We start from the raw sequence: 27,700 nt of genomic DNA, 5'->3' as shown, positions 1-27,700 counted from the left end.
GGTTTGTTTTATTCTATCTGTCTATCTATCTATTGCCTTAATCCCATAAGGGGTGGCCACAAACAAATCACCTCCATGTCATCCTGTCCCCTGTCATATTATTAACTCTTCTGATCCAGTGGTTTATTTTATATCTGTTGTCACTAGATGATCCTGTTAAAATTTTGGAACATCTTTTATTTAGCAGGAATTATTCCCCTGAGATAGACCTAGATAGATCATATAGCCCTGAGGGAGTTATAGGAGAGCGCTACCCCTCCTGGCGGCGCAAACTCTTGACCTTGCGATCTCAAGTCACACGCTTTACCACTAAGCCACCTCACTCCCCTCATTTAGCAGGGACTGAAGGCTATACATAACCTCTTATGCCTCTTTCCAAAGCTCTAATATTCTACATATAGTACAAACAAAACCAGAGTGTAAGGGTTCTGTGCCACACCATGAAATAAACTGGTTATAAGGAGGTGTTCAAAAACCTTCATCATTTTACTACTAGGGTTGAGTCACTGCTGGACCCTCCCAAGGCTGGACTATGAATGGCTTTGTCTGTGATTCATTTAACCGGGAGAGGGTCACTTGTTTGAATGCATCCCAGCCAGTCCCATATTACACCACTGATGCAGCCTTCACTGTGGTACTGTAAATACAATCTCATATGAACACTGTGTAATAAAAAAAATAAATATACAAAAATAAATTGTAGACCTCTAGCATTCCACAGCAACCCGTGCATCTTTCTCTCTCTCTCTCTTGCTCAGTGTGGTTTTAGAACAGAACAGGGAGACATGAACTGCTCCTTGCTCTCCACTCTCTCCTCAATCCTGCCTAATTCATGACACACAGCTACAAGTATATGTTTAGGCAGCTTTGAATTGCTTCATAAATATAATGAACACTTGTTAAATAAAAGTCTGGAACCCATACAAGAGTGATGCTGATAAAAAAGAATAATAATAATGTATTGAGGCTACAAGGGATAAGCATACAATGGCCCTAGACTCAAGCCTTTAATATGGTGACATCCGTTAAATGATTTCTTACTACCTCTAGACAAATTTACTCTTGAGGGAGGCTTCTTGCAATGATGGGGTAATGAATCCTAACCCCACCTTAGGATGAGAAAGGATGTCTGGTTGATGATGATGATTAATGGAGGCCTAATCTGACCCCACCAGTTCAAGAAGTGTTCCCTCAGCTGATTATAACTGCCTGGTATACTCCACACCAGCCAACCTGCCCCTAGAGTTGCACACAGACACCACCAAAGAATTATTGAAGGTCAGTGATATTTCTACCAATAAAAACATAGGTGTAAACCAGGAAACCACTTGCAATGCTGGGTGGTAACCATATAACCAACCCATATGTGTTCCCTGTGTGTCAACAAGTGGGTTGTGGAAGGTTAGTGCCCCTCCCCATAAAACTGCTAACTCAAAGACAAACGGCCACCCCTTACAGGACAGTGGTGTTGGGCTATAGATAGAGATAGATATAGTACCACAGATCACCATTTTACCAATTTGAAGGATTTTTAGTCAATTAAAGGTGGGTATTACGAGTGACTCTGCAGACAAGTTGGCTGGGATGGAGTACCGTGGCACAAACAGACTAAAATGCTAGGCTAGAGCAGAACGATGATGGTGGTAGTAATGGTGGTGATGGTGGTGGAGGTAGGGGTGGGGATGGGGCGCAGGGGATCAGGTCTTCTTTTTGTTGAGGGCTCGGGCCACCTGTTCCCTCTTATTCGCTGCTGCTGCTTCCTTGGCTGTGGCGAGAAAAGTAGACGAGAATTACAACATTAGCCATCATCATTCCCAGGACGTATTCTATCTATCTATCTGTCAGACGCCTTAATCCCGTAAGGGGTGGCCACAAACAAATCGCCTCCATGTCGCCCTGTCCCCCACCATTTCACTGCCCTGCTCCCAGCTCACACCCCCCTCTCTCATATACTTCTCCACTCCATCCCTCCATCTCATCCTTGGCCTTCCCCTCCCTCTCCCGCCCTCCACCTCAGGTAATATATTCTTTTTATTCTGACTTGCCCTAAAATTGTCATCTCTCTACCTTCCATGCTGAGTTATAGGATCAGGTTAACACTGGAATATGATGCCAGTCATGAAGAAGTGCATGGAAAAGATGTACAGCCACTTCACTGTCTTTTCTGTGCCACTGGAATACATGAAATAAGATGAAAAAAGATGAAAATCTGGGTAACATTACAGTAAAGGGTAAATCATGAGAGTGGTGTGTGGTCAAAAGTCCAGCAGCCAGCCCTGTACAGCACTACAGGCAGGAAACTCAACTACATACACTCAAAAGTCTGGGCTGACACTGCTGTACATGTCTCTTCCACACAATCAATGCCCAAGGATAGGCTGCACTTTCTAGCCTTGGATGGCACCTGGTCTAGAAGAAAGACTCTAAATTCAAACCCAAAGCCCTAGGTATAGTAAGGGATGAGAAAAGTAAAGAAATCCATCTATCTATGCATCATCCAATCCCACGTCGCCCCATAAGGAGCGTAGGAGCCCTTGGATAGGCAAGTTTGTCCTGACATTTAAGATGAGAGTGAAAAAATACATTATAATAATACTAATACTAATAACAATGGTAATAAAACCTTGCCCAACCAGCTTGTTGGCGGAACAACAGTGGTTTTGGGGCAGCACAACATCCTGAATCACTGTTACTTAAAAAAAAAAACTTCCATATGCATGTATGACCAAGGCCTTTAAAAATGTAGACATATATCACATCCAGTGCCTTGCCCCCTCATGGGACCCCTTAGATGGGGGACAGCCACAACAAAACTGCATTTAGGGTACTTTGTCTTCATAGATTTCTCATTCCTTCAAATATCCCTCCTCCTCCTCCTCACCATCATATTCTCACTAATACATTGCCAGACTTTTCCAACCATACTCTCAATCTCACTTTCAAGGACTTTCATTGCCAACTATCTATCTATCTTTCAACAAATTTTTCTGCCACCTTTATCTATCTGCAGACTCTGAATATTCATCTCTGACTCAAATTATTTCTTTCAGTCAACATCATAACAGTTTTTCCTACCTATGGATGGAATTAGGAGATATAATATAATTCACAAAAAAATACAATCTATCTATCTATTCATCAGAGAAATTACCAATATGCCGGGAATCGAACCCGGGACTCTCAGGTGAGAGCCAGGCAGCATACCACTACACCACGACCAGGTAAAAGTTAACTCACGTTGTCACAATCTTGTAACCAATGGCCCTCCGCCCCCCACTGTGGGCATGAAGAGGATGAGTTAACCCCCTGGCACTCGGGCAAGTATATGCTTACTTTACCGAGTGCCAGGGGGTTAACTCATCCTCTTCAGGCCCACAGTGGGGGCGGAGGGCCGTTGGTTACAAGATTGTGACAACGTGAGTTAACTTTTACCTGGTCGTGGTGTAGTGGTATGCTGCCTGGCTCTCACCTGAGAGTCCCGGGTTCGATTCCCGGCATATTGGTAATTTCTCTGATGATTTTTCCTGTGTAAAAAATACAGGTTCTCTCTTCTATCTATCTATTGCCAGACGCCTTAATCCCGTAAGGGGTGGCCATAAACAAATCGCCTCCATGTCACCCTGTCCCTGGCCATTTCACTGCCCTGCTACCAGCTCACACCCTGCTCTCTCATATACCTCTCCACTCCATCCCTCCATCTCATCCTTGGCCTCCCCTTCCCTCTCCCCCCTCCACCTCATTTACATACACTCTCCTTGTCAGTCTTTCATGTAAAATAAAACATAAATAAACAAGCAACAAGAAAGTATAAAACAGGGAGACCTATTAAGAGTATAACCATAAAAACAACGCCAGACATTCCTTCACACACTGTTCACACTTCCTCAACCCCAGCCCCAGTTTACAGTCCTAAATATCTGCATATACTGTATCTCTTCAGGCATTCCATCCATCCATCATCCAATCCTATGTCGCCCCACAAGGAGCACAGGAACCCTGGGCTAAGCAAGTTGGACCAGCCTCACTCATCCCTGAGTGGCATTACGTGAGCAATAAACCCCAACCACTCCTTGGATATAAACCTGCACTGGCTCAATCCGACTGGAGCGCCGTAATTACCCACTAAATCACCAGGCGCCATAATTTGGTTATATGGTTACCACCCAGCGTAGTAAATGGTTTCCTGGTGTACAGGAAACCATTTGGCTTGTCACTCAGTGTAGAGTCACCCACAGGCAGAAGGAAGAGGAAAGAATGAAGGAAAGACACAAGGAGGAGTGTAAAGTCACCCATAGGCAGAAGGACGAGGAAAGACAACCAGAAGAGGAAGGAAGGCAGAGAGAAAAGGGCAGCCACCCAAAGCGGCACTGCACTGAGTGAGTGGATGGTGAGCGCCCCCACCTACCACCAAGTTATTCTTCTATGGATACACTTCACATTATGTGCTGGAGAGAATCAATATAGAATCAAGTTAAAAGGTGTTGTAAACCAATTTTTTTTTTAAAGCAATGAAAAAGGAACCAAAGACTTGAAGACTGCAAAGCTATTCACTGGAGAGAGAGAGAGAGAGAGAGAGAGAGAGAGAGAGTCAAATCAAGACCTATTTGCTTTAAGATGCTTGGACACACTGCATTTTAAAAATTGGAGGTCATAAACAGAGGGAAATACACACTCAAGAAGACAGTTCCAGAGTTGACGCATTGCATACATAAGTGAATGAGAGCATCTTTAGCTCTTGCATTACATAGTTGGACAGAGAAGGGGTGAGTTTGCTTCCTAATGGGTGCTGTGTGTCCACCATAATGGGGAAGGAGTGCAAGCATACAGTTCTGAAAAGATGTCACCATGGAAGTGGCGATAGTAGAGATGCAACAGAGAGAGAGAGAGAGAGAGAGAGAGAGAGAGAGAGAGAGAACATGTGCGTGTGTGTGTGTGTGTCAGTACAAGGGGTTGGTGAGATGACAAGCCTTTGACTCCACCCTGTTTTCAAGAGCAGTATGTGGGAAGCCGCCTCACACAAGCACGTTGTACTCCATACAGAGGCAAATAAGACTTGTACAAAGTCAACAGCTGTACAGGAGTAAAGAAAGCAATGGGGCTGGCTTAGCACACCCAATCTCTTGGAAGCAGATTTTTCAAGAGAGGTAATATCTTTCCATGATCTGTCCCAAGAAAATAAAATCCCAAAGTACAATACTGATAGAAGATGAAGGACTGAGCTGCATATTGCTGAATGTTAAAGGATACTCCTCCAGAAGAATTTAGTGGGTCAAGAGGTGTAGGAAATGAATTCTGGATGCATTAAAGATAACAAAGTTTCTTTCACCTGTCAGAAATATGAGTCAAGCCAGAAGTTAAGTGCCATAGACTCATCCCATGACTGCTGAAATACCAGTCGTGATAGACGCTGCGAAAAGCGGATGGAGAAGTGGAGGGTGGAGTCATCAACATATGACTAGATGGGATTAGATTTGTAGCTCAAATTATTAATGAAAAGAAGGACAAGAGTTGGTGTCAGGACAGAACCCTGAGCAACACCACTTGACAGCTCTTGATGAAGAACAGTGTCCTACAACAACAGCTATAGAATGACCAGAAAGGAAGCTAGAGATCAAGGCACATACAGGAGGATAGAAATTGTAAGGGGATGGTTTTATAATTAAAGATTATGCCACACTCAGTCAAAAGCTTTAGAGATGTCAACTGCTGTGGCAAAGCTTTTGTCAAAGACCCAAAAGGAGGATGACCAGGATTCAGAAAGGAAGGTGAGAAGGTCACCAGCGAAGCATCCTTGGTGGAACCCATACTGGTGATCAAAAAGGTTATGATAGGAGAGGTGCATAAAACTTTCTCCCCTAAGACTGAAAAACTTTAGAAACACAAGATATTAAAGACTCTGTGATAATCAGAGAGCTGGGAACAGACACAGAGGATAAGAAGAGTTTGCTATCTGCCACCTCAGACAGCTGACTATCAGTGAGGAAGGGGTGAGGTTTAGGGGAAGAGAGGGTGTTCAACGGAGTATATTATAAGAAAGGACACAAATATTGGAAAAATAAATGGATAGGGGAGACAATTGTTCTATGCACTTGGCTGTCACTCAGAGATGGGTGGATGATGGGGGCATTAATGGTCCCTCCCCATGGGGTGTTTGGTTGACTTTTTTGATAAATTTTGATACTGGAGGTGTGGTGTATAATGTGCATGTAGTTTAATGTAGACAGTTAGAGGAAAATGTAGAGGAGAACATGCTGGGCTACTCTTCCATGCTACTGAAACACTGAAACAGGTCAGCAATAGGGGATGGTCAGGAGCCACTTCTGAGGGCTGGTGAGACAAGAGTTCCAGCTCTCCCTATCACCAGCTTCCACCCAAGAGTTGTGCCAAGTTCAACTGGTGCTACAACCTGCTCCTTCATACATAATCCATCCAACCCATTCAATCCCCTGTCAATTCCCTGGCCTCATCAATGTCCACATCTCATTTTCTTAAGACTTATGTGCCAGATAAGTGACAGTACTAAGAATCAATCCATCTCTATTCATTTACCGCCAGATGCCTTAATCCCATAATGGGTGGTCACAGGCAAAATACTTTCACATAACTCTGTCCTCTGCCATTTATCTGCCCTCCCTCCAACTCATCCTCCCCTCTCTCTTATACAATATATAGTATCTCTCCACCCCATCCCTCCATCTCATCCTTCACTTCCCCCTCCTCCTCACTCACATAAACTCCTCTAGTCAGTCTCCACCCTCTGCTCATGACCAAACCATCTCAAAGCATTTCCCTTGACATTTTTCATTACACCAACACCACAACACTCCATTACTTCCGTGTTTGTCTTGTCTCACTCTCTCCATGTAGCTCCATCATCCTTTCTTGTCCCATCTACAGCACAGGGAAGAGGTTAGGTGGATATGTCTAGATAGTTCAGTGGCCAGTCACTTTCCCATGGGTGATGTTATGAAAGGAATGAACCCCTCTCTCCTCACCAACCCTCTTCTTCTCTTCCTCTCTGTTTCACCTTCCTTCGTTTCTTCTCCCCTCACTTTTCTTCCCCTCATCGTCATCTCCAACACTTCATTCCCTCCCATTCCTCCTCCTCTCCCTCTTCCCTTACCTTTCTTCTCCACTTTCTCTTCTCTCACCTTCTCTTCAGTTCCCCCCTCCTCCTCCTGCTCTTCTTTGGTTTCCTTCACTTTCCTTCTCCTCCTCTCCCATTCTTTCCTCATCTTTCTTCTCCATTTCCTCTTCCCTCATCTTCTCCTCCTCCTCTTCCTCTTCAGTTACAATCACCTTCCCCCTCCTCTTCCATCTTCCTCACCTTTCTTCTCCTCCTCTTCCATTTTCCTCACCTTCTTCTCTTCCATCTCTACTTGCTCTTCCCTCACCCCCTCCTCCTCCACTTCTTCCCTCACTTTTCTTCTCTTCCATCTCTACTTGCTCTTCCTTCACCTTTCTTCTCTTCCTTCTCTATTGGCTCTTGCCTCACCTTCTCTTTTTCTCAGTTCCTTTACCCTTCTCCTCCTCCTCTTTCCTCACCTTTCTTCTCCTCGTCTTTCTTTTTGGCTGCCTCTTCCCTCTGTTGTCGAATAATAGCCAATCGTGCCAAATCCTGCCGTGCCTCTTCAGTGCGTCCCTCGGCATGAAGCTTTCGATAATGGGCGGTCGCTCGCTGCTTCTCTATCTCCTCCCTGTGGGCAAGGAAAGACTGTTAGGGGAGTGCATGGGGAGGATTGTCAGCTACAGTATTATGGAGAGTGAGAGACTGACAAGGATTGTGTATGTGAGTGAGGTGGAGGGGGGCAGAGGGATAGGGAGGCCAAGGATGAGGTGGAGCGATGGAGTGGAGAGGTATACGAGAGAAGGGGGGGGGGTGCGAGCTGGGAGCAGGGCAGTGAAATGGCGGGGAACAGGGCGACATGGAGGCGATTTGTTTGTGGCAACCCTATGCAGGATTAAGGCATCTGGCAATAGATAGTTAGACAGATATTATTATTATTATTATTACTGTTATTGCTGTATCATCATCCAACTTTTTCTTCTTACCATCATCACCATCAATGGACAGTACAGTGACACATAATGCCACATTTACAATGCAACTCATGACTGACAGCCAGCCTACTATAGCCAGACGCCATAATCCTGTAAGGGATGGCTATTTGTCTTTGAGTTAGTTGTTTTACGGGAAGGGGCACTAACCCTCCCCCAACCCACTTGTTGACACGTAGGGAACACGTATGGGTTGGTTATGTGGTTACCACCCAGCGCTGTAGATGGTTTCTTGGCTTACAGGAAACTATAAGGCTTGTCACTCAATGTAAATCCACCTGAAAAGGAAAGAAGAGTAACAAAAGTGACAGGAAAAATAAAAAAAAAGATAAAGGTGAAGGAAGAAGTAGGCAGTACTACATCAAGTGAATGGATGATGGCCACCACCACAGGGCCCTAGAAAAAGTGGTTATGCAAACTCATGCAACAGAACAAAAAGTCTGGCAGGAAAGGCAACCACATATGACCTCGGTGAGAAAAACAGGTCCACAATAACACAATCATGAACTATCTATCTATCTATTGCCAGACGCCTTAATCCCGTAAGGGGTGGCCACAAACAAATCGCCTCCATGTCGGCCTGTCCCCGCCATTTCACTGCCCTGCCTTTTTTTTTTTTTTTTTTTTTAAATACGGTACTCTAACTTGGCCTAAAATTGCCATCTTCCCTTCTGAGTGCTGAGTTGTGACAATAGATTAACACTACGATATGATGCCAGTTAGGAAGAAATGCCATGGAAAGAATATACAGCCATAGTACTGCCTTTTTCTGCCACTGTGCCATGTGAAATAAGATACAACAGGAAAAAAATTTGGTTGACACTACAAAATAGACTGACACTACAACATGATGCTAGTTATGAAGACGTGCCAAGGAAAGGATATATAGCCATAGCACTGCCTTTTTCTGCCGCTGTGCCATGTAAAATATGATACAAGAGGATGAAAATCTGGGCCAAATTAAGGCAAAATGACTATAGTGAGATGTGAGAGACCCATCCCAGCGGCGATATATGTTCCGCCAAGTATGCCCACATTACGTTGGTCTTCTTGCTTCATAATCTGATTTCTATCTATCTACCTATCGCCAGAAGCCTCAATCCCGTAAGGGATGGCCATAAACAAATCACCTCCATGTTGCCCTGCTCCCAGCTCACACCCCCCTCTCTGATATGCCTCTCCACTCCATCCCTTCATCTCATCCTTGGCCTCCCCTTCCCTCTCTCACTCACATACACCCTCCTTGTCAGTCTCTCACTCTCCATCCTCTCCACATGGCCAAACCACCTCAGTGTGTTTCTCCTAACGTTTCCTATTACATCCACATCCACACCACAACGCTCCTTCACACTCTCCTCGTCAGTCTCTCACTCTCCATCCTCTCCACATGGCCAAACCACCTCAGTGTGTTTCTCCTAACGCTTCCTATCACATCCACATCCACACCACAACGCTCCTTCACACTCTCCTCGTCAGTCTCTCACTCTCCATCCTCTCTACATGGCCAAACCACCTCAGTGTGTTTCTCCTAACGTTTCCTATCACATCCACATCCACACCATAACGCTCCTTCACACTCTCCTCGTCAGTCTCTCACTCTCCATCCTCTCCACATGGCCAAACCACCTCAGTGTGTTTCTCCTAACACTTCCTATCACATCCACATCCACACCACAACGCTCCTTCACACTCTCCTCGTCAGTCTCTCACTCTCCATCCTCTCCACATGGCCAAACCACCTCAGTGTGTTTCTCCTAACACTTCCTATCACATCCACATCCACACCACAACGCTCCTTCACACTCTCCTCGTCAGTCTCTCACTCTCCATCCTCTCCACATGGCCAAACCACCTCAGTATGTTTCTCCTAACGCTTCCTATCACATCCACATCCACACAACGCTCCTTCACACTCTCCTCGTCAGTCTCTCACTCTCCATCCTCTCTACATGGCCAAACCACCTCAGTGTGTTTCTCCTAACACTTCCTATCACATCCACATCCACACCACAACGCTCCTTCACACTCTCCTCGTCAGTCTCTCACTCTCCATCCTCTCCACATGGCCAAACCACCTCAGTGTGTTTCTCCTAACACTTCCTATCACATCCACATCCACACCACAACGCTCCTTCACACTCTCCTCGTCAGTCTCTCACTCTCCATCCTCTCCACATGGCCAAACCACCTCAGTGTGTTTCTCCTAACGCTTCCTATCACATCCACATCCACACCACAACGCTCCTTCACACTCTCCTCGTCAGTCTCTCACTCTCCATCCTCTCCACATGGCCAAACCACCTCAGTGTGTTTCTCCTAACGCTTCCTATCACATCCACATCCACACCACAACGCTCCTTCACAGTCTCCTCGTCAGTCTCTCACTCTCCATCCTCTCCACATGGCCAAACCACCTCAGTGTGTTTCTCCTAACGCTTCCTATCACATCCACATCCACACCACAACGCTCCTTCACACTCTCCTCATCAGTCTCTCACTCTCCATCCTCTCCACATGGCCAAACCACCTCAGTGTGTTTCTCTTAATGTTTCCTATCACATCCACATCCACACCACAACGCTCCTTCACACTCTCCTCGTCAGTCTCTCACTCTCCATCCTCTCCACATGGCCAAACCACCTCAGTGTGTTTCTCCTAACGCTTCCTATAACATCCACATCCACACAACGCTCCTGACTTGGGAAGTAAAAATCAATTGCTGCACCACTGTGGTATTTAGTATGAGCCAGGAAACAAGTGGCTGAGTGACAGGGCTTGTGGGGGAAGGAGGAAGGTGGCTGGGTAGTCTGGGGGAGAGAGACACTGAGGGGAGTAATTATTTCCATTTTATGAAGCTGTGGACTCAGAATGGACATTTTAATATCTAACAATGATCTACCTATCTATTGCCAGATGCTCTAATCCCATAAGGGGTGGCCACGAACAAATCGCCTCTATGTCGCCCTGTCCCCCGCCATTTCACTGCTTAATAGTAATTCTGTAACTGAAGGGAAGTTACAAGGGATGATGTGAACTGAAGGGTATGTTAAAAGGTGAACTCTGACCTTGTCTATCTATCTATCTATATACCTAGGCTGCTTCCCCCAAGGAAAGGGAGGTAGCCGAGACAGGACGACACACTCCCCATTTACTCATCCATTCAAACACATTCATTCGCATCTTAGCCCCAAAGGGGAGAACGGACAGATCCTCACCGCACCACACCGCACAAGGGTCAACTGCGCAACGCAATCAGTGACATCCGCAGCAGGGCCCGACAGCAGAACTGGTTTACCCCTGCCACATCATAACAGACCTTGTAGTGGGGAAAATTAAATACGCAACTCAACTGTATTACAATTACTATTTTTATTACTGTATATCCATCTCATCCATAAGTGCAAGGTGATGACTAGGCCTACTACAACTACTACTGCTTCTACTACTACTACTACTACTTCTACTACTGCTGCTTTTACTACTACTACTACTACAAATACTACTACTACTGCTTCTACTACTACTACTACAAATACTACTACTACTACTACTGCTTCTACTACTACTACAAATACTACTACTACTACTACTTCTACTACTGCTGCTTTTACTATTACTACTACTACAAATACTACTAGTACTACTACTACTGCTTCTACTACTACTACTACTACTTCTACTACTGCTGCTTTTACTATTACTACTACTACAAATACTACTAGTACTACTACTACTGCTTCTACTACTACTACTACTGCTTCTACTACTACTACTACTACTACTGCTTCTCCTACTACTACTACAAATACTACTACTACTACTTCTACTACACCACTTTTACAGCTATTAATACTACTACTACTACTACTACTTCTACTACTACTGGTACTACTACTACTACTTCTACTATGAGAGAGAGAGAGAGAGAGAGAGAGAGAGAGAGAGATACCGTACCTTTCCCGTCGCAAGAGCTGCACCTTTGCTGTGGATGCGTTCATATTAGTCACCTCTGTGGGTTTATTCAGAGAGAAAGAGAGAGAGAGAGAGAGAGAGAGAGAGATACAGTACCTTTCCCGTCGAGAGAGCTGCACCTTGGCCGTGGATGCGTTCATAGTGGTCACCTTCTTGGGTTTATTCACCACTCGATTCGGATTCTCGCACTCAATCAGGCTGCTTACGCCCTTGCTCTTCTGCTCCTTCGCCTCCTCCCCGCTCTCACTCTCGGACTCACTCGAGGACGACCCAGACTCCTTCTTCTTGCCCTCCTCCTCCTCCTCCTCCTCGCTGTCCGTCTCTCCCTGTTCTTTCTGGAGACGACAATGGGTTAAAATGATCATTAGCCATCATCATCACCTAAACTCTACTCCCCCTCAATGACAGGGAAATACAGGGTTCAGACACAAGAAACCTGACAGAGGAAGAACTATAGTTGCAGCGTCCGACTCTGCGGTTGCTATTATCGTGCCCTGGTAACCTACCATTGAAAAGTGCGTCTGATTTTGTGCATAATATGAGATGCATGTGATTCGTGTATAATATGTTTGTGTATAACAATATTCGTGAATAATGTGTTCGTGTATAATAATATTCATGTATAATATATTCGTGCATAATAATATGATTCGTGAATATGTTCGTGTATAATAACATTCGTGCATAATAATATGATTCGTGTATAATATGTTCGTGTATAATAATATTCGTGGATAATATATTTGTGCATCATAATAAGATTCGTTCATATGATATGATATGAAATTGGACGCAATTTTGAATGGTAGGTTGCCAGGGTACGATAATGACAACCTCAGAGTCGTGCACCGCGACTATAATCAACACCACACCCAATTCATCATCATCATCATCCTGACCTCTTTTTCCACTCAAAGATGGGGAGATGAAGACTGCAGATGAATCCTTGTAGAGGGAGAACTGAACATAAAGCCTAATTCAATGGCAACACTCTCACTCACTCATCATTCAAGCCTTCACAATCCTGACTTCAACTTACTATAGTCGCGGTGCACGATTCTGAGGCTGTCATTATTGCACCCTGGCAACCTACCATTCAAAAGTGCGCCTGATTTCGTATCATATTATACACGAATCATATTATTATGCACGAATATATTACATGTGTACACGAATTTTATTACACACAAATCACTTGCGTCTCATATTATACACGAAACGGGACGCACTTTTGAATGGTAGCTTGCCAGGGTACAATAATGACAACCTCAGTGTCGTACGCCGCGACTATAGAAACCTAAACACAGGAAGGTCCCATTATACAAGCATGCATTATATGAGAAACCAATGATATGAGACTGGGCAATTTAGATCCAAATTTGGTGATGCCAGCAGAGTCACTTACCCTAACCCTATTTCCTCCCCTGGGTTATGTACTCTGTTACAGGAGTTTTTGCAATTCTTTCTTTCACTGTTTTCGGGACCATTATTTTTTCACTTGGTTATAGGAATTTTCGCGACCTTTTATTTTCGCTCCATTATATGAGTTTTCGTGATCCTTTTTTTTCATTATCATCATCATCATCATCCGGACCTCCTTTCCCACCCTAGGGCAGGGTGAGATGTAGCAATGTCCAGACAGCCCAATTTTGCCCAATCCAATAGGCCATGCTTCCATTCACTCGTCATTCAAGTCCCCGGAATCCTGGCTCTATCTAATACACCAAAAAACTTTCACCACGTTCTGTAGTTTCACGTAAACGTATCCGAGAGAGAGAGAGAGAGAGAGAGAGAGAGAGAGAGAGAGAGAAAGGAGTAAATATCAAAGCCCATTATTTCAGCTCCTCCCCCTCTCAATTCAATTTGTAAGTGACTGCGATTTTTTACTTTCCCTCATCTTTCTCACTGCTGTCTCTCCTTGTCGATCTCTATCAACTGCCAGACACCTTAAAACAGCTTCCATGTCACCCTGTTCTCTGCCTTATAACTGCCCTCCCTCCAACTCACACCCCCTCATACATCTCTCCATTCCATCCCTCCATCTCATCCTTGGTCTCCCCCTCCTTCTCACACACATACACTCTTCTAGTCAGTCTCTATTCTCCATTTCATCCCTCCATCTCATCCATGATCTCCCCCTCCTCCTTCTCTCTCTCTCTCTTTCACACACACACACACACACACACACACACACACACACACACACACACACACACACACCGCTCGCTGGTGCAGTGGTAACGTTCTCGCTTGCCAACTGGTGGACGGGAGTTCGCGCCTCGCTCAGGTTGCGAAAAGTTTCACTGACGAAGTGGGTGGTTACTGTCCCCCTTGAGCAAGGGGACGGGTGTGTGCATGTGTGAAGGTCACAGCCTTGCCCTTAGATCGGACTATATGAGCTCTCAGCTCCCTTCCGGGAGGGTAAAAGCTGACGATCACGACCATCAAGTGATCCTGACCGACCTGGTGAATTACACACACACACACACACACACACACACACACACACTCCTAGTCAATATCCCACATGGCAAAACTATCCCAAAAGTACTTCTCTTAACCCTTTCATTCCACATCAATGCACATTCACATCAACAGCATTAAACTCCTTGCCTGCTTGTTCTTTCTGAAAATGGGACCTGAATTTAATAATGAAGTAATAAAAAAACATGATGTATCGTAGGTGGCATAACCGGTAGTTGGTGTGCTTTCATCTGCTGAAACTGGGTCATTTTCTATCAATCTATCTATTGCCAGATGCCTTAATCCCGTAAGGGGTGGCCACAAACAAATCGCCTCCATGTCGCCCTGTCCCCTGCCATTTCATTGCCATGCTCCCAGCTCACACACCCCTCTCACATATACCTCTCCACTCCATCCCTCCATCTCATCCTTGGCTAAACTTGAATAATGTTGGGACTACATGAAATTTGATGGCCTTGGTTTGCTAGTTACATGGCAGGATCGGTTACTAGTTAAATCAGATCTGAAATCACACTACACTTTTTTTTTTTTTTTTTTTTTTTTAATGCAAGGAAGATGGATGAATATTGTGCGGAGAGGTGCATGATCAGGGATTTGACATCCCTTTTTAACATGACAGCGTCTGGATTGACTCAATCGGATACATTTATGTGAAGCTACAGAACGTGGTGAATGTTTCTGGGGTATCCAATAGAGCCAGGATTCTGGGGGCTTGAATGATGAGTGAATGGAAGTTTGGCCCATTGGACTGGGCAAATCTGGGCTATCTGGTCATTGCTACTCCTCACCCTGCCCTAAGATGAGAAAGGAGGTCAGGATGATGATGATGATGATAATGATGGAACCAACGGCCAGAAGCCCACATGACTGTTCCTTCCAAGAGAAAATAAAAACAAAATTACATAGAGGAAATTCAAGATCCGTTCATTTTGAGATGCTTGGACACACTTGGCCGTCAAATGAACAGGAAAGGGTTTGGGATCTTTGTCAGGTGAAAAATACACTACAGAAAGTAACCACCATCCCTAGCAGTGGCATGGGTCAAGCAGCTTGGTGTCTGGCCCTACATACACTCCAAGGGATGCTACTTTTTACACGAATGAACTCCCTCTCCATCCCTACATTCTTCCCACTTCCACTCTCTCTTCCTTTCCTCCTACTCTCCCTCCCTTCCTTCCTTCTCCTGTCCTTCTCCCCCCTCCATTACTTCACATTCCTCACCCTCCCTACTTCTTTCACTACCAATCATCCTCTTTTGGCATTTCTTCTATTCCTGTTTCACTTGTCCCTTCCTTTCTTCCACTCATCTTCTTACTCCCTCCCCCACTTCTTTCAGCTCTTCCTTCCCTTCTTCAGGCTGTCTTCTTTTGCCCCTTCTCATTCTCCCTCCTTCTCTCCTCCCCACTTCCCTCCCCCTCTTCCACCTTCATCCTCTTCCCTTCCTCTTATCTTCCCCCCCCCTCCTCCCCCCCTCCCCCTCCTCTCTTCCTTTCCTACCCTCCTTTCCCTCCCTTCCTCTCTTCGTTCCCTCCTTCCCTTCCCTGCCTCTCTTCATTCCCTCCTTCCTTCCCCCCCTCCCTCCTTCCCCTCTTCCTTCCCTCTTTTCCTCTCCCTTTTTTCCCTTCCTACCCTCCTTTCCCTCCCTATCTCTCTTCATTCCCTCCTTCCTTTCCCCTCCCCCTCCTTTCCCTACCTTCCTCTCTTCACTCCCTTCTTCCTTTCCCCTCCCCTTCTTGCCTGCCACTTACCCTCCACTGTCGTTCCTTCTCCTCCTTCTTCTTCTGTTCCTCCATCGCCTCAAAGTTTGTGAAGTGGCGCTTGTTGCCCTTATACCTTCCTGAAAATCATACAGTATTATTATTATTGTTATTATTATTATTCATTCATTCATTCATTGCCAGACGCCATGTATCCCAAACGGGGTGGCCAAGGGCTCAGAGTTAATTGTTTTACAGGGAGGGGCACTAATCCTCCACCAACCCCACTCGACACGTAGGGAGAACGTTATGCCAACAGCATATGGTGTTCCCAGGCGGTCACCCATCCAAGTACTAACCAGACCCAACGTTGCTTAACTTCGCTGGTCGGACGGGAAGCGGTGTACTCAACGTGGCATGGCCGTTGGCTTATTATTATTATTATTATTATTATTTCACTCTCATCTTAAATCTCGGGACTAACTGCCTAGCCCCGGGCTCCTACGCTCCTCATGGGACGATGTAGGATTGGATGATGGATGGATGGATGGATTACTCTTATTAGTTATTATTACAGTAAACCCTCATTATACGATGGGGTTCTGTTCCTGAAAACCCCATCGTATAGCAATCCATTGTATTATGAACCTGTTATAACATGTAGTCAATGGGGATACATTCCCAGACCTGCCTAAACTCGCACATTCACACACCTTAACACTCACATACATGAAATATCCTTATGTTTAAACATGTAAAGTAACACATTAATAATGAATACAGTAAAGAGGGGAAAAACATGAAAATAACAGTATACAGTAGTTCTTACTATTACTTAAGTAAATAGGATTGTTGATGTCCCCTCCGAGGCTAAGGGACAGTTAGGGCCTCACAGCCCTCACTCATCACTGGCAGAACTGGCTGACTGGGCAGGGCTGGCTGGCTGCACGGGACTGGCTGATGAGTCTGGACTGGCGGATGAGACTGGGCTAGCTGGCTGGGTGGGGCTGGCTGATGGGGCTGGACCAATCGATAAGACTGGGCTAGCTGGCTGGGCAGGGCTAGCTAATGAAGCTGGACCGGTGGACAAGTGTGTGTGGTCTAATGCCGACAGTGTGAGGACGTTTTTGTTACGTTTGCACATTCGCTGTTCACTGAGCCGCGGATGATCCATTGTTGTTGCAAATCGTTCCCATTGTATAGTGGGCATATGGTACTAAAATTTTGACATTGTATAAGCGAAATATTGTACAATGAGGCATTGTATAATGAGGGTTTACTGTATTACCATCTGAGAACCAGTTGGGGTTTACTGCTTACGGTACATAATGCCACTCGGGATAGTGAGGCTGGTCACTCATGCCTTAATAATATTAATAACAGACTTTGCAGGAATAATGACAATTTTGTGTATACAGTAATGATAATGATACATCCATCCATCCATCATCCAATCCTATACTGCCCCATGAGGAACGTAGGAGCCCAGGGTTAGGCAAGTTGGTTCTGACATTTATGAGGAGAGTGATATAGTAATAATAGAGACTTTGCAGGAATAATGAGAAACTGTATATATATGGATAATCTATTTATCTATACATCTATTGTCAGACGCCTTCATCCTGTAAGGGGTGGCCACAAACAAATCGCCTCCATGTCGGCCAGTCCTCCGCCATTTCATTGCCATGCTCCGAGCGCACACTCCTCTCTCTCACATAACTCTCCACTCCATAAGGACAATAGTAATAATACTAATACAGTAAAAGTCCCATTATTCGGCATCTATGGGACTGAGATGATGCCGAGATATTGGATTTACCGAATAATCAAAAACCTACTCACTCAGTACCTTAAATATATTGGTGAACACTGTCATAACCACTTATGGTATTACAACTGCTTGGAGACAGTACTGTATACTGTACAATACTGCAATCAATACAGTACTATACCTGAATCTGAAATATATATATAAATTGGTGAACATACACAAGTGTAATGACACAGTAGGCATACACGTCAGATAACACTTCCTGGATGGCCGAAATGATATGGAATATTACCTACCAGCTCAGTACATCACTTGTATTGGTGAACTCATCACTACTTATTCATTCATTCATTCATTCATTGCCAGACGCCATGTATCCCAGACGGGGTGGCCAAGGGCTTAGAGTTAATTGTTTTACAGGGAGGGGCACTAATCCTCCACCAACCCCACTTGACGTAGGGATGCCAACAGCATCTGGTGTTCCCAGGCGGTCACCCATCCAAGTACTAACCAGACCCAATGTTGCTTAACAAATATGTTTGGAGTGAGTGCTGTATACAGTACTTATTCCAAACACAAAATAAAATAGTCGGAAAATTGCATAAAATAAAGTGAAGGAATATGAATTGGTAAGGTCTTTCTGATGAAAGTTAAACGTACATTTAGCACTCATTCTTTTGTTCGTTTTTTTTGTTTACATGTGAAAGGGAGAGTATTGATGGAAACAGTAATGTATTCCATTAACCCTTTAATAACCTCCGGCATTGAACAACCCATTACAGTAAAAAACTGTGAACAATTATGGGAAGAGAATGAAGGTCACTGGTATGTTTACACGACTCTACGATACGATTCCAAGCAGTCAGAGGCTCGGTTAATTTCAGATGTTTTCGGCCATTTGGTAAATGCACCGTAACTTTGTAACTTCTCTCGTGAATCATAGCATGTGTTTAGGAAGCTAAATGACACATTGTTAGGTGCGCCAGACGATCATCTTCACATCTTTAAGAAAATGGAAGAAATTTAATCCCTCTCTGAGTACGTAGAGTAAGTTTCTTCCATTCTTCTGAAATCAATTTGTTTTTCTTAAAGATGTGAAGATAATCGTCTGGATCACCTAGCAATGTGTTATTTAGCTTCCTAAACCCATGCTATGATTTGCTATGAGTCACGGAAAAATGGATAAAGTTATGGAGCATTTACCAAATGAGCGAAAACATCTGAGATTAACTGACCGCCTGACTGCTTGGAATCGTAGTGTAGAGTCGTGTAAACATACCAGTGACCTTCGTTCCCTCCCCATAATTGTTCAATTTTCTTTATAGCTCACACTAACTTGACATCACTGACATAGGTACTGTAAAGGGTTGTTCAGTGCCGGAGGTTATTAAGGGGTTAATGGGATATACTGTATTACTGTTTGCATCAATACTCTCTCTTTCACATTAAACACAAAAACGAACAAAAGAATGAGTGCTAAATGTACGTTTAACTTTCATCAGAGAGACCTTAGCAATTCATATTCCTCCAGTTTATTTTTAAGTATTTTTCTGACTTTAGGTTAGGTTAGGTATGGTTAAATTATTAGGTACAGTTAAACTCGGTTGGATTAGGTTTAGTTAAACAGGACAGTCCCTTCCACCATTATGCTGAGGAATAAAAATACTAGAGCTGTCACAGCCGTACAGCTAAAAACAACGGGGAAACTGATTTAACACCCACCATTTATTTATGGGTAATGCATTACAGTATCAGTGGTTCATGGGCTATGCAATTACCAGTAAATGTCACTTTCAGGAAGGCGTTAAGAATGAACGAATTTCAAGAAATAGCGAGGGGGCCTGGAACATAACCCTCGCTAATTTGGAGGGGGTGGTTACTGTACTGTATGATACTATCCAATATTGTAATCAATACAATACTCTACCTGAGTCTGAAAAAGTATAGAAATTAGTGAACATACAGAAGTGTAATGAAACATTAGGCCTACAAGTCACAGATAACACTTCCTGGACTGCTGAGATGATTCCGGACATCTGCCGAACAATCAAAGATTTTCGTAAATGGGACTATTTCTCAAAACTGCCGAAATGTCGGATCTACCGAATAATTATCAGCTGCCGAATAATAGGACTTTTACTGTACATTATTATTATTATTATACAACGAATGGATGAGAAACAGGGGCGTGGAAGAAGTTGAGAGGCGGAAGAGAGAGTTATTTGTAGAAAGAGAGAGGGGAAAAGATTAGTAAGAGAGAGTAAGAAGAGAGTGGATGAGGAATTTGGAAGGAATTTGAGTGTAAAGTGGAGGGACTGTATGGAAATGTTCTGGAAAGAGGTGAAGAGAGTAAGACAGGGTGGAAGTGAAGTTAGCAGGGGAGTGAAAGATAAAAATGGTAGATTACAAGTGGAGAAGGGAGAAAAAGTGAGCAGATGGAGAAAACACTTTAAGGAAGTGTTGAACATAGAGGATGGAAGTAATGAAAGTATAAGTGGCTGGGGAATGGCTGGGAGAAGGAGGGAGGTGAGAAGACAGGAAGAAACCAGTAGGATAGAAGTTGTGGAAGCAATGAAGAAAGTTAAATTAGGGAAAGCCCCAGGAATTGATGGAGTGTGTGGTGAAATGCTGAAGCATGGGGGAGAGATAGTAAAAGAATGGATGAGGAAGATGTGCAGATTGGCCTGGGAGGAAGGTAAGAGTCCCGGAGGATTGGAAGTCAGGTATAATTATTCCCTTGTACAAAGTAAAAGGGGAAAAAGAAGTGTGAGTACACCGCTTCCCATCCGATCAGCGAAGTTAAGCAACTTTGGGTCTGGTTAGTACTTGGATGGGTGACCGCCTGGGAACACCAGATGCTGTTGGCATCCCTACGTGTCAAGTGGGGTTGGTGGAGGATTAGTGCCCCTCCCTGTAAAACAATTAACTCTAAGCCCTTGACCACGCCGTTTGGGATACATGGCGTCTGGCAATAGATGGATGGATGGATGAATGGTAGGATACTTATTGACAGAGTTAGAGAAAGAACAGAGGAATTAGTTGGAGAAGAACAGGGAGGCTTTAGGAAGGGAAGAGGTTGTGTAGATCAGATATTCATTCTTAGATCTTTAGTGGAAAAGTTTCTAGAGAAGGGAAGTTGAATGTGGCTTTCATGGATTTGAAGAAAGCACATGACAGGGTGGATAGACAAGGATTGTGGAAAGTATTAAGAATATATGGAGTGGATGGGAAGTTGCTGAATGCTGTGATGAGTATGTATGATGGTGGTTGCAGTGCGTGTGGATGGTGAACTGAGTGAATTTTTCTCTTTGACGGTTGGGTTGAAACAGGGATGTGTCATGTCTCCATGGTTGTTCAATCTGTACATGGATGGGGTAATAAAAGAGGTACAAGGTTGGGTACTGGATGTTGGAGTGGCCCTGGTGAGAGAGGATAGTGTTTGGAAACTCCCTGTACTGTTGTTTGTAGATGATACTGTGTTGTTGAGTGAAGACGAAGGGGAGCTGCAAGGCTTGGTGGATGAGTTTAGGAGAGTAAGAAACGGAATCTAAAGGTGAATGTAGGGAAGAGTAAAGTGATGGTCTTTGACAGAGGTGAAGTCAGTGAATGTACAGCGAGGTTGGATGGTGAGGAATTGGAAAATGTGAGTGCGTTTAAGTACTTGGGTAGTGTGATGAGTAAGGATGGAGGTTTGGAGGGTGAAGTGCTTGAAAAGGTACAGCAGGGAAGAAAGGTTGCTGGTTCCTTGAAAGCAGTGATAAGAAACAGGGAAGTGAGCATGGAAGTGAGAAAGTTACTACATGACAGTATTGTGATATCAACTCTAACGTATGGAAGTGAAGCTTGGACGTTGTTGGAAGGACACAAGTCAAGAGTGAGAGCAGTGGAAATGAATTATTTAAGAGAAGCCTGTGGAGTCACATGGAGAGAGAGGCTGACAAATGAGGATATAAAGGAGTGTTGTGGTGTGGATGTGATAGGAAGCGTTAGGAGGAATACACTAAGGTGGTTTGGCCATGTGGAGAGGATGGAGGGTGAAACACTCACAAAGAGAGTGTATGTGAGTGAGGTGGAGGGGGAGAGAGGGAGGGGGAGGCCGAGGATGAGATGGAGGGATGGGGTGGAGAGGTACTGTATATGAGAGAGAGGGGAGTGAGTTGGGAACAGGGCAGTGAATGGCAGGGGACAGGGCGACGTGGAGGAGATTTTTTTGTGGCCAACCCGAAAGGGATTGAGGCGTCTGGCAATAGATAGACAGATAGATAGATTATTATTATAATTATTATTATGACTGTTCATCCATCCATCCATCATCCAATCATACTTCACTGCATGAGGAGCGTAGGAGCCCGGGGCTAGGCAAGATGGTCCTGACATTTAAGATGAGAGTGACCAGCCTCACTCATCCTTGAGTGGCATTACGTGAGCAATAAACCCCAACCACCCCTTGGATATAAACCTTCACCGGCTCAATCCGATTGGAGCGCCTTAATTACCCACTAAACCACCAGGTGCCATAATTTGGTTATATGGTTACCACCCAGCATAGTAAATGGTTCCCTGTTGTACAGGAAACCATTTGGCTTGTAACTCAGTGTAGTGTCACCCATCGGCAGAAGTAAGAGGAACGAAAGACAGAAGAGTGTAAAGTCACCCGTTACTATTAATATTAGTATTATAGTACTGTACTTGTATTGTGGTGGTTGGTGGCTGATGGCATCCACCATCCACTCAGTTTCATGTAATCCTGGAATCCCTTCACCACATCTGGTTATAAGTGCCACATAGCCCATTGGATGCTTGGTGGTATAGCAGGATTAGGCAGAGGACACCTGTAAAGGTTTGGCTCTGAGAGGTGGTTAGGGTTTATTGTGTAGCTAATGCCACTTGGGGACAATAATGATAATAATAATTGATGGTAGGTGGTGGTGACCATCATCCACTCACTTCATGTAGTGCTGCCTACATCTTCCTTCACTTTTAGCATTCTTTTTCTGTGTCTGCCCTCCTCTCTTCCTATTTCTCCCATCTATTCTGTCACTTTTTATTGCTTTTCTTTCCATTACAGGTGGCTACACTGAATGACAAGCCTAATGGTTTCCTGTATGCCAGGAAACCATTTGCAAAGCTGGGTGGTAACCACATAACCAACCCATACGTGTTACCTACATGTCAACAAGTGGGTTGGTAGAGGGTTAGTGCCTCTCCCCGTAAAACAACTAACTCAGAGACAAACGGCCACCCCTTACGGGATTACCAGTATGGCATCTGACTCTGGATGGACAGATAGATAGATAAACTGTCAGACAGACAGATAGATAAACAGATTCTTTAAAGCTTGGGTAAGCTGATTTTCTGCCCAGTTGATATCATTTACAATAAAATCTAAACATATGCATCCCTTAGCCTTGAAGGGAAGAGATTAACTGTGTACTGCTTGTGAAGCCCCTGCTGTAAACTAGGGCTCGTATTCTTGATGGTTAAGAAAGCTCCCAAACACCTCTTCCTTATCTATTTATTTTTGGATACGGCTAAGGAATATAAATCTGTACAGCATTTATGCAGAGTATGGTGAAAATAGAATGGTTTATGCAACACAGAAGAGGATGGCAAGGTGTAATACGCAAAATGGTATTACTGCACTTATGGACAACACTTCCAATTTCTTTAGGTCTGGTTAGGTAGGGTTTGATAATTATTGGTTTCGTTAATTCAATTTTGTTCAGATGTGATTTTAGGTCAGTGAAATTATGTTTTTCCAACGGTTTCGTTATGTTTTGGATGAGTTTTCAGCTTCATTCCTGCCAGGTACAGTAATTTCTCTAGATCCTAATTACAGGTGTTTAACCCCTCATTTTCCCTGATCTTCAAAGCCCTCCCCACTTTAGAGGAGTTTCAAGACTGAAGGTCAGATTCGTATGAAACAACGAAAACCGTTGGAAAAATATAATTTTGTCTTCCAGAGGTGTTGTCTGAAACAGCAAATTTACCAGAAAAATAAGTCACTTAGGAAAAGGTGTCAGGGAAATTCCTTAACGGACGAGAATGCAGGCTTGGAACTTTTGCCAATTTTTTATAGCCTGCATTTTGAACACTTTTCACCAAAGCTTTAAAATGTATAAGAAAACTTGCGATTCTCAAGATGGTGTGAGGTGAGGGAAAAAAAAAAAAAAAAATAGTGATTTCCAACAGAAATGGTCACAATTATTAACCCGATAGTTGCCATGTACATCATATGAGCAAGCTTTTTTTGAAACGGGCGTCCTACATATTTCTCCAATATGTCCTCATTATTTCACTATGGCTGAACTAAGGTAAATAATGAACTTATATTTGTTCTTCTTATAGCTACTTTTCCATGCGCTCTTTCATTTCATAAGAGCAAAAATTATTTGAGAATTCCCCCCCCCCCCCTTTTCTGTGCACATGAGGGAGGGGGGTAGACCATGAAACCTAATGCTGTAACTGTCGGGTTAAAATAAAAAAAACTGAGGAAAAAATAGGGTACACCACCTTAGGCAACACAAATTGGCAATCCTTACGGAGACACAGAACTATCTCATTTTGCAGTTTTCCTGTTTTTTCTTTACCTTTGCTCTTCATGGGATTCTTTATGTAGTTTCTGATAGCATTTTCAAGTTTCAGTACATATATATATATATATTTCTCTCTCTCTTAAGAGTGGTAAAAAGCATTTTAAAAAAAGTGGTGCTTGTTTACAAATGGACACCATCTTGTGTGTGGTTTCGGGACAATTCGCCGTCAAATCAATTCGCAGTCACAACAATATCAAGATAATTCGCCGTCAAGACTTTTCGCCTGACCGATTCCCCGTCATTTATTTACATACTATAATAGTCTTTTAAATATACGAGTTTTAAAAGTGGTGGTGGTTTGTTGTTTTTATAATAAATGTAGTGACATCTGTTGAGGCTCAGCCATATCTTTCCCCACGGTTTGCGTCCACTATGGCCGATCAGAATAACACGTTGGATATTGTCATTTGAGATGAATATACACTTGTACCTCTTCAGAGTCATTTTGAAATATACCCAGGATGTTGTAGTACCAATAAAAATTAATGAAGACAGCTACGGGTGACGCTAGAATATAATTCAAAGTCGACTACAGCGAAGTAGAAACAGGTTAATTATTGGCTAAAAGTGCAACTTATAAATGATATCCAAAGCCTACGCTATTGAATGAACATAGACTTTGATAGCTCCCCCTGAAAATTAGTTATTAAAGTATTAATTATTCAAAAATAAATATATTTATAGAATGACGGGGAATCGTCCAGGGTGTGAATTGTCCTGACAGGGAATCGTCCATGTTTTGACAGCGAATTGTCTGATGGCAAATTGACTTGACAGCGTATTATCTCAGAACCTTGTGCGTGAAGACAGACGGACACGACCTTAGAATGAAATTATCCTTATCAAAGATCTTATCAATATTTTCATAACAACCCCATCTTACTGTAACCTAACCTATTCTATTTTATGCTAACCTAACCTGTTCTATGCTACCCGACACAAACTTACCCTATCCCGTATGCAACTGTATTTGTTTATTGATGGATCCTCTTCATAGCTACTTGAAAACATGCTTCTGTGCACCTTTACAAAGTCACTGAATCAGTTTGTAAATTCATTTTTTTTTTTTTTTAAGAGGTGGTCCTATGTCTTCTTAACCCCTTAAACGCGGATCGTCGCATTTGCGACGGTCGGCCCAAAGGACAGGACGGCGGATTGTCGCGTTTGCGATTTGAGTAAATTTTGAATAACCGCGGGCAAGCAGGCTCCAGCTGGTATTGTCTATCAGTACCACCACCCTCTAGCTACAACTAGCATACTTTACCTTTGTACTACTGACCTCAGTTGTTGCCAAATATCGCGTTTTCCCCCCGTCCCTCCCCCACCACGGCCTGGCCAGCCTGGCTGTGATACATGGCAGCGCTCTGAGTGCTCAGAACTGTAAATCTGCGATCTCCTCTCACAAGCAGTTTATGCTACTAGGAAACGCTTGTTTCCCCAGTTGTAACACTAGCTTTTTTTCTCACGGTTTGCCCCTGTTTAGCGTCAGTTTACTGCAGGCTTTCAAAGTGAGATTATGGCGAGTTCTAGCTCTTCCCAGTCAGTGCAAGCGCCCGACAGGAACGAGAATAAAGTGGCGGACGTAAGGCAGAATAAAAAGCGCGCCATGGTGATCTTTTGGGAAGTAATATGATTGAAAATAATGTAGTATACATGTTTTTAGCTGTGAAAATGGAAATGTTTGTTGAGTGACGGGAAGACCGCCGCCACAGTGCATGTCGGCCGTACGCTCCATTGATTTTAGCCTTATTTTCAGTGCTTATTGTACAAATACGGATTCCTAACTACCTTTACGTTGTAGTATAAAGTTTACTGTGACAGAATGAGGCTGTGGTAGAGGGGAAACCGGGTTGCTGGAGGTGTGAAAGTGAAGATTTGGTTACCCAACTTTGCAAGTCTCCACAAGTCCTTGGGTAGTCCACGAAGGCTCAACACCTGTCTCTGGAGAAAGCTGAATGTAAGTACTATCTGCCATACCAAGTATAATGTTCTAGGGTTAATCTCTGATTTTTGGCGAATATTTTCCTACAGGTACTCAGACCGCGATACAACCCCGCCACTCGGGGTAGATCGACTGTACACAGCCGCGTTTTAGGGGTTAAGGATTTCCCACAAATTTTATGGCTCAGGAAATTACCCAGTAAAACTGCTATACCACACTGCCACCTGATGGGCACATGTAATATTGGAGAGCATATGTAATATTGGAAAGCACATGTAATATTGGAGGACACATGCAATTACTAAAATCTGGAACGTAAATATACAACAACCACCTGTACAGTAAAGCCCACGTGAAACTGTAATTCTCATACTGCATACACACTTCAAGCTTAAACTACAGTACCATAGGGCTGACACATGTAATAGTGAAACGCATGTGAAATACAGAAAAGAACGTTGCAACTAAAGTAATAGGAAGCACATGTAATATTGGGAAACACACCAATTAATCAAAGGCACATCCTCACATCAAATGTTAGGTAAAATGATGACACCATAAATTAGCTGTCATTTCCTCCTTATTTATACGTGCATTATAACTCTCCACCCAGATTTGTCCAAGCCCCCTACGCCTTCTACTCATGTCCATGCCTTCAATAGCAACCTTGCCTTACCTTTTGGCATTTTTGTGAAGGTTTGGTAGTTAAACAGGCACACAAACAAACAACAGCAGCCTTTAGTCCAGCCTCACTGCTCTTTAGAAGACTTGCTAGCGCCTGCGGCATACAGTTGCCAGGCCCAACTGCTAAACTTGCTTGCAAAAGATGGTGTCATTAAACATTTTATAAAAAATTGCGATCGTGGCTGTGAAATATATATAAAAACAGAGCCAACGTCTCTCAAAAATATTGCTACACCTCTACAAAAAGCTCCCTGAATATTGCAGGAGTTGCCAATATAAAAAAAATAATGCAACTCTTGCTCGCAATATTCGCTACAATTCTGTTTTACAAGAAAACTCTAGATAATCGTTAGAAAAATCCAACATCCCTAGGATATTGTCAAATATCTGTGGAACACAGAATAGTACTATATTTGATGTTACATGGCTTGAACATTTGTTGCTAAGTTGAAGTGACTAAGCGCTAAGCACATTCCATGCATGCACCCCTATTTCG

General features: G+C 43.7%; 1 protein-coding gene, 1 non-coding gene and 1 pseudogene across 2 annotated transcripts; 1 reads left to right on the top strand and 2 right to left on the bottom strand.

Annotated features, from left to right (window-relative positions):
* Positions 1–994: 994 nt before the first annotated feature.
* On the bottom strand, positions 995–27,316 carry LOC145391262 (uncharacterized). The gene is made up of 5 exons (XM_080265938.1): positions 27,197–27,316; positions 16,263–16,351; positions 12,127–12,365; positions 7,546–7,697; positions 995–1,765 (listed from the first exon to the last, which is right to left on the bottom strand). The coding sequence occupies exons 1-5, from the start codon at positions 27,204–27,206 to the stop codon at positions 1,698–1,700; spliced, it is 558 nt and encodes a 185-aa protein (XP_080122064.1). The 5' UTR covers positions 27,207–27,316; the 3' UTR covers positions 995–1,697.
* On the bottom strand, positions 16,522–16,640 carry LOC145391297 (5S ribosomal RNA). Its single transcript, XR_013895811.1, has one exon. It is a non-coding gene; the product is annotated as a 5S ribosomal RNA (ribosomal RNA).
* On the top strand, positions 20,730–20,849 carry LOC145391281 (5S ribosomal RNA; annotated as a pseudogene).
* Positions 27,317–27,700: the final 384 nt, after the last annotated feature.

The sequence above is a fragment of the Coenobita brevimanus genome, chromosome 17, assembly GCF_032717465.1.
Source record: "Coenobita brevimanus isolate Jiangsu-jjx chromosome 17, ASM3271746v2, whole genome shotgun sequence".
NCBI lineage: Eukaryota > Metazoa > Arthropoda > Malacostraca > Decapoda > Coenobitidae > Coenobita > Coenobita brevimanus.
This window is presented reverse-complemented; position numbering and strand designations above follow the sequence as displayed.

What these genes read in the sequence shown, in the direction of transcription:
- LOC145391262 (XM_080265938.1), bottom strand. An exon ending in CAGCTCTCTCGACGGGAAAG is followed by an intron (nt 7,698 to 12,126) that starts GTACTGTATCTC and finishes CCTTGCCCACAG; the next exon opens with GGAGGAGATAGAGAAGCAGC. An exon ending in GAAAGACGAGGAGAAGAAAG is followed by an intron (nt 1,766 to 7,545) that starts GTGAGGAAAGAG and finishes TTCTCGCCACAG; the next exon opens with CCAAGGAAGCAGCAGCAGCG.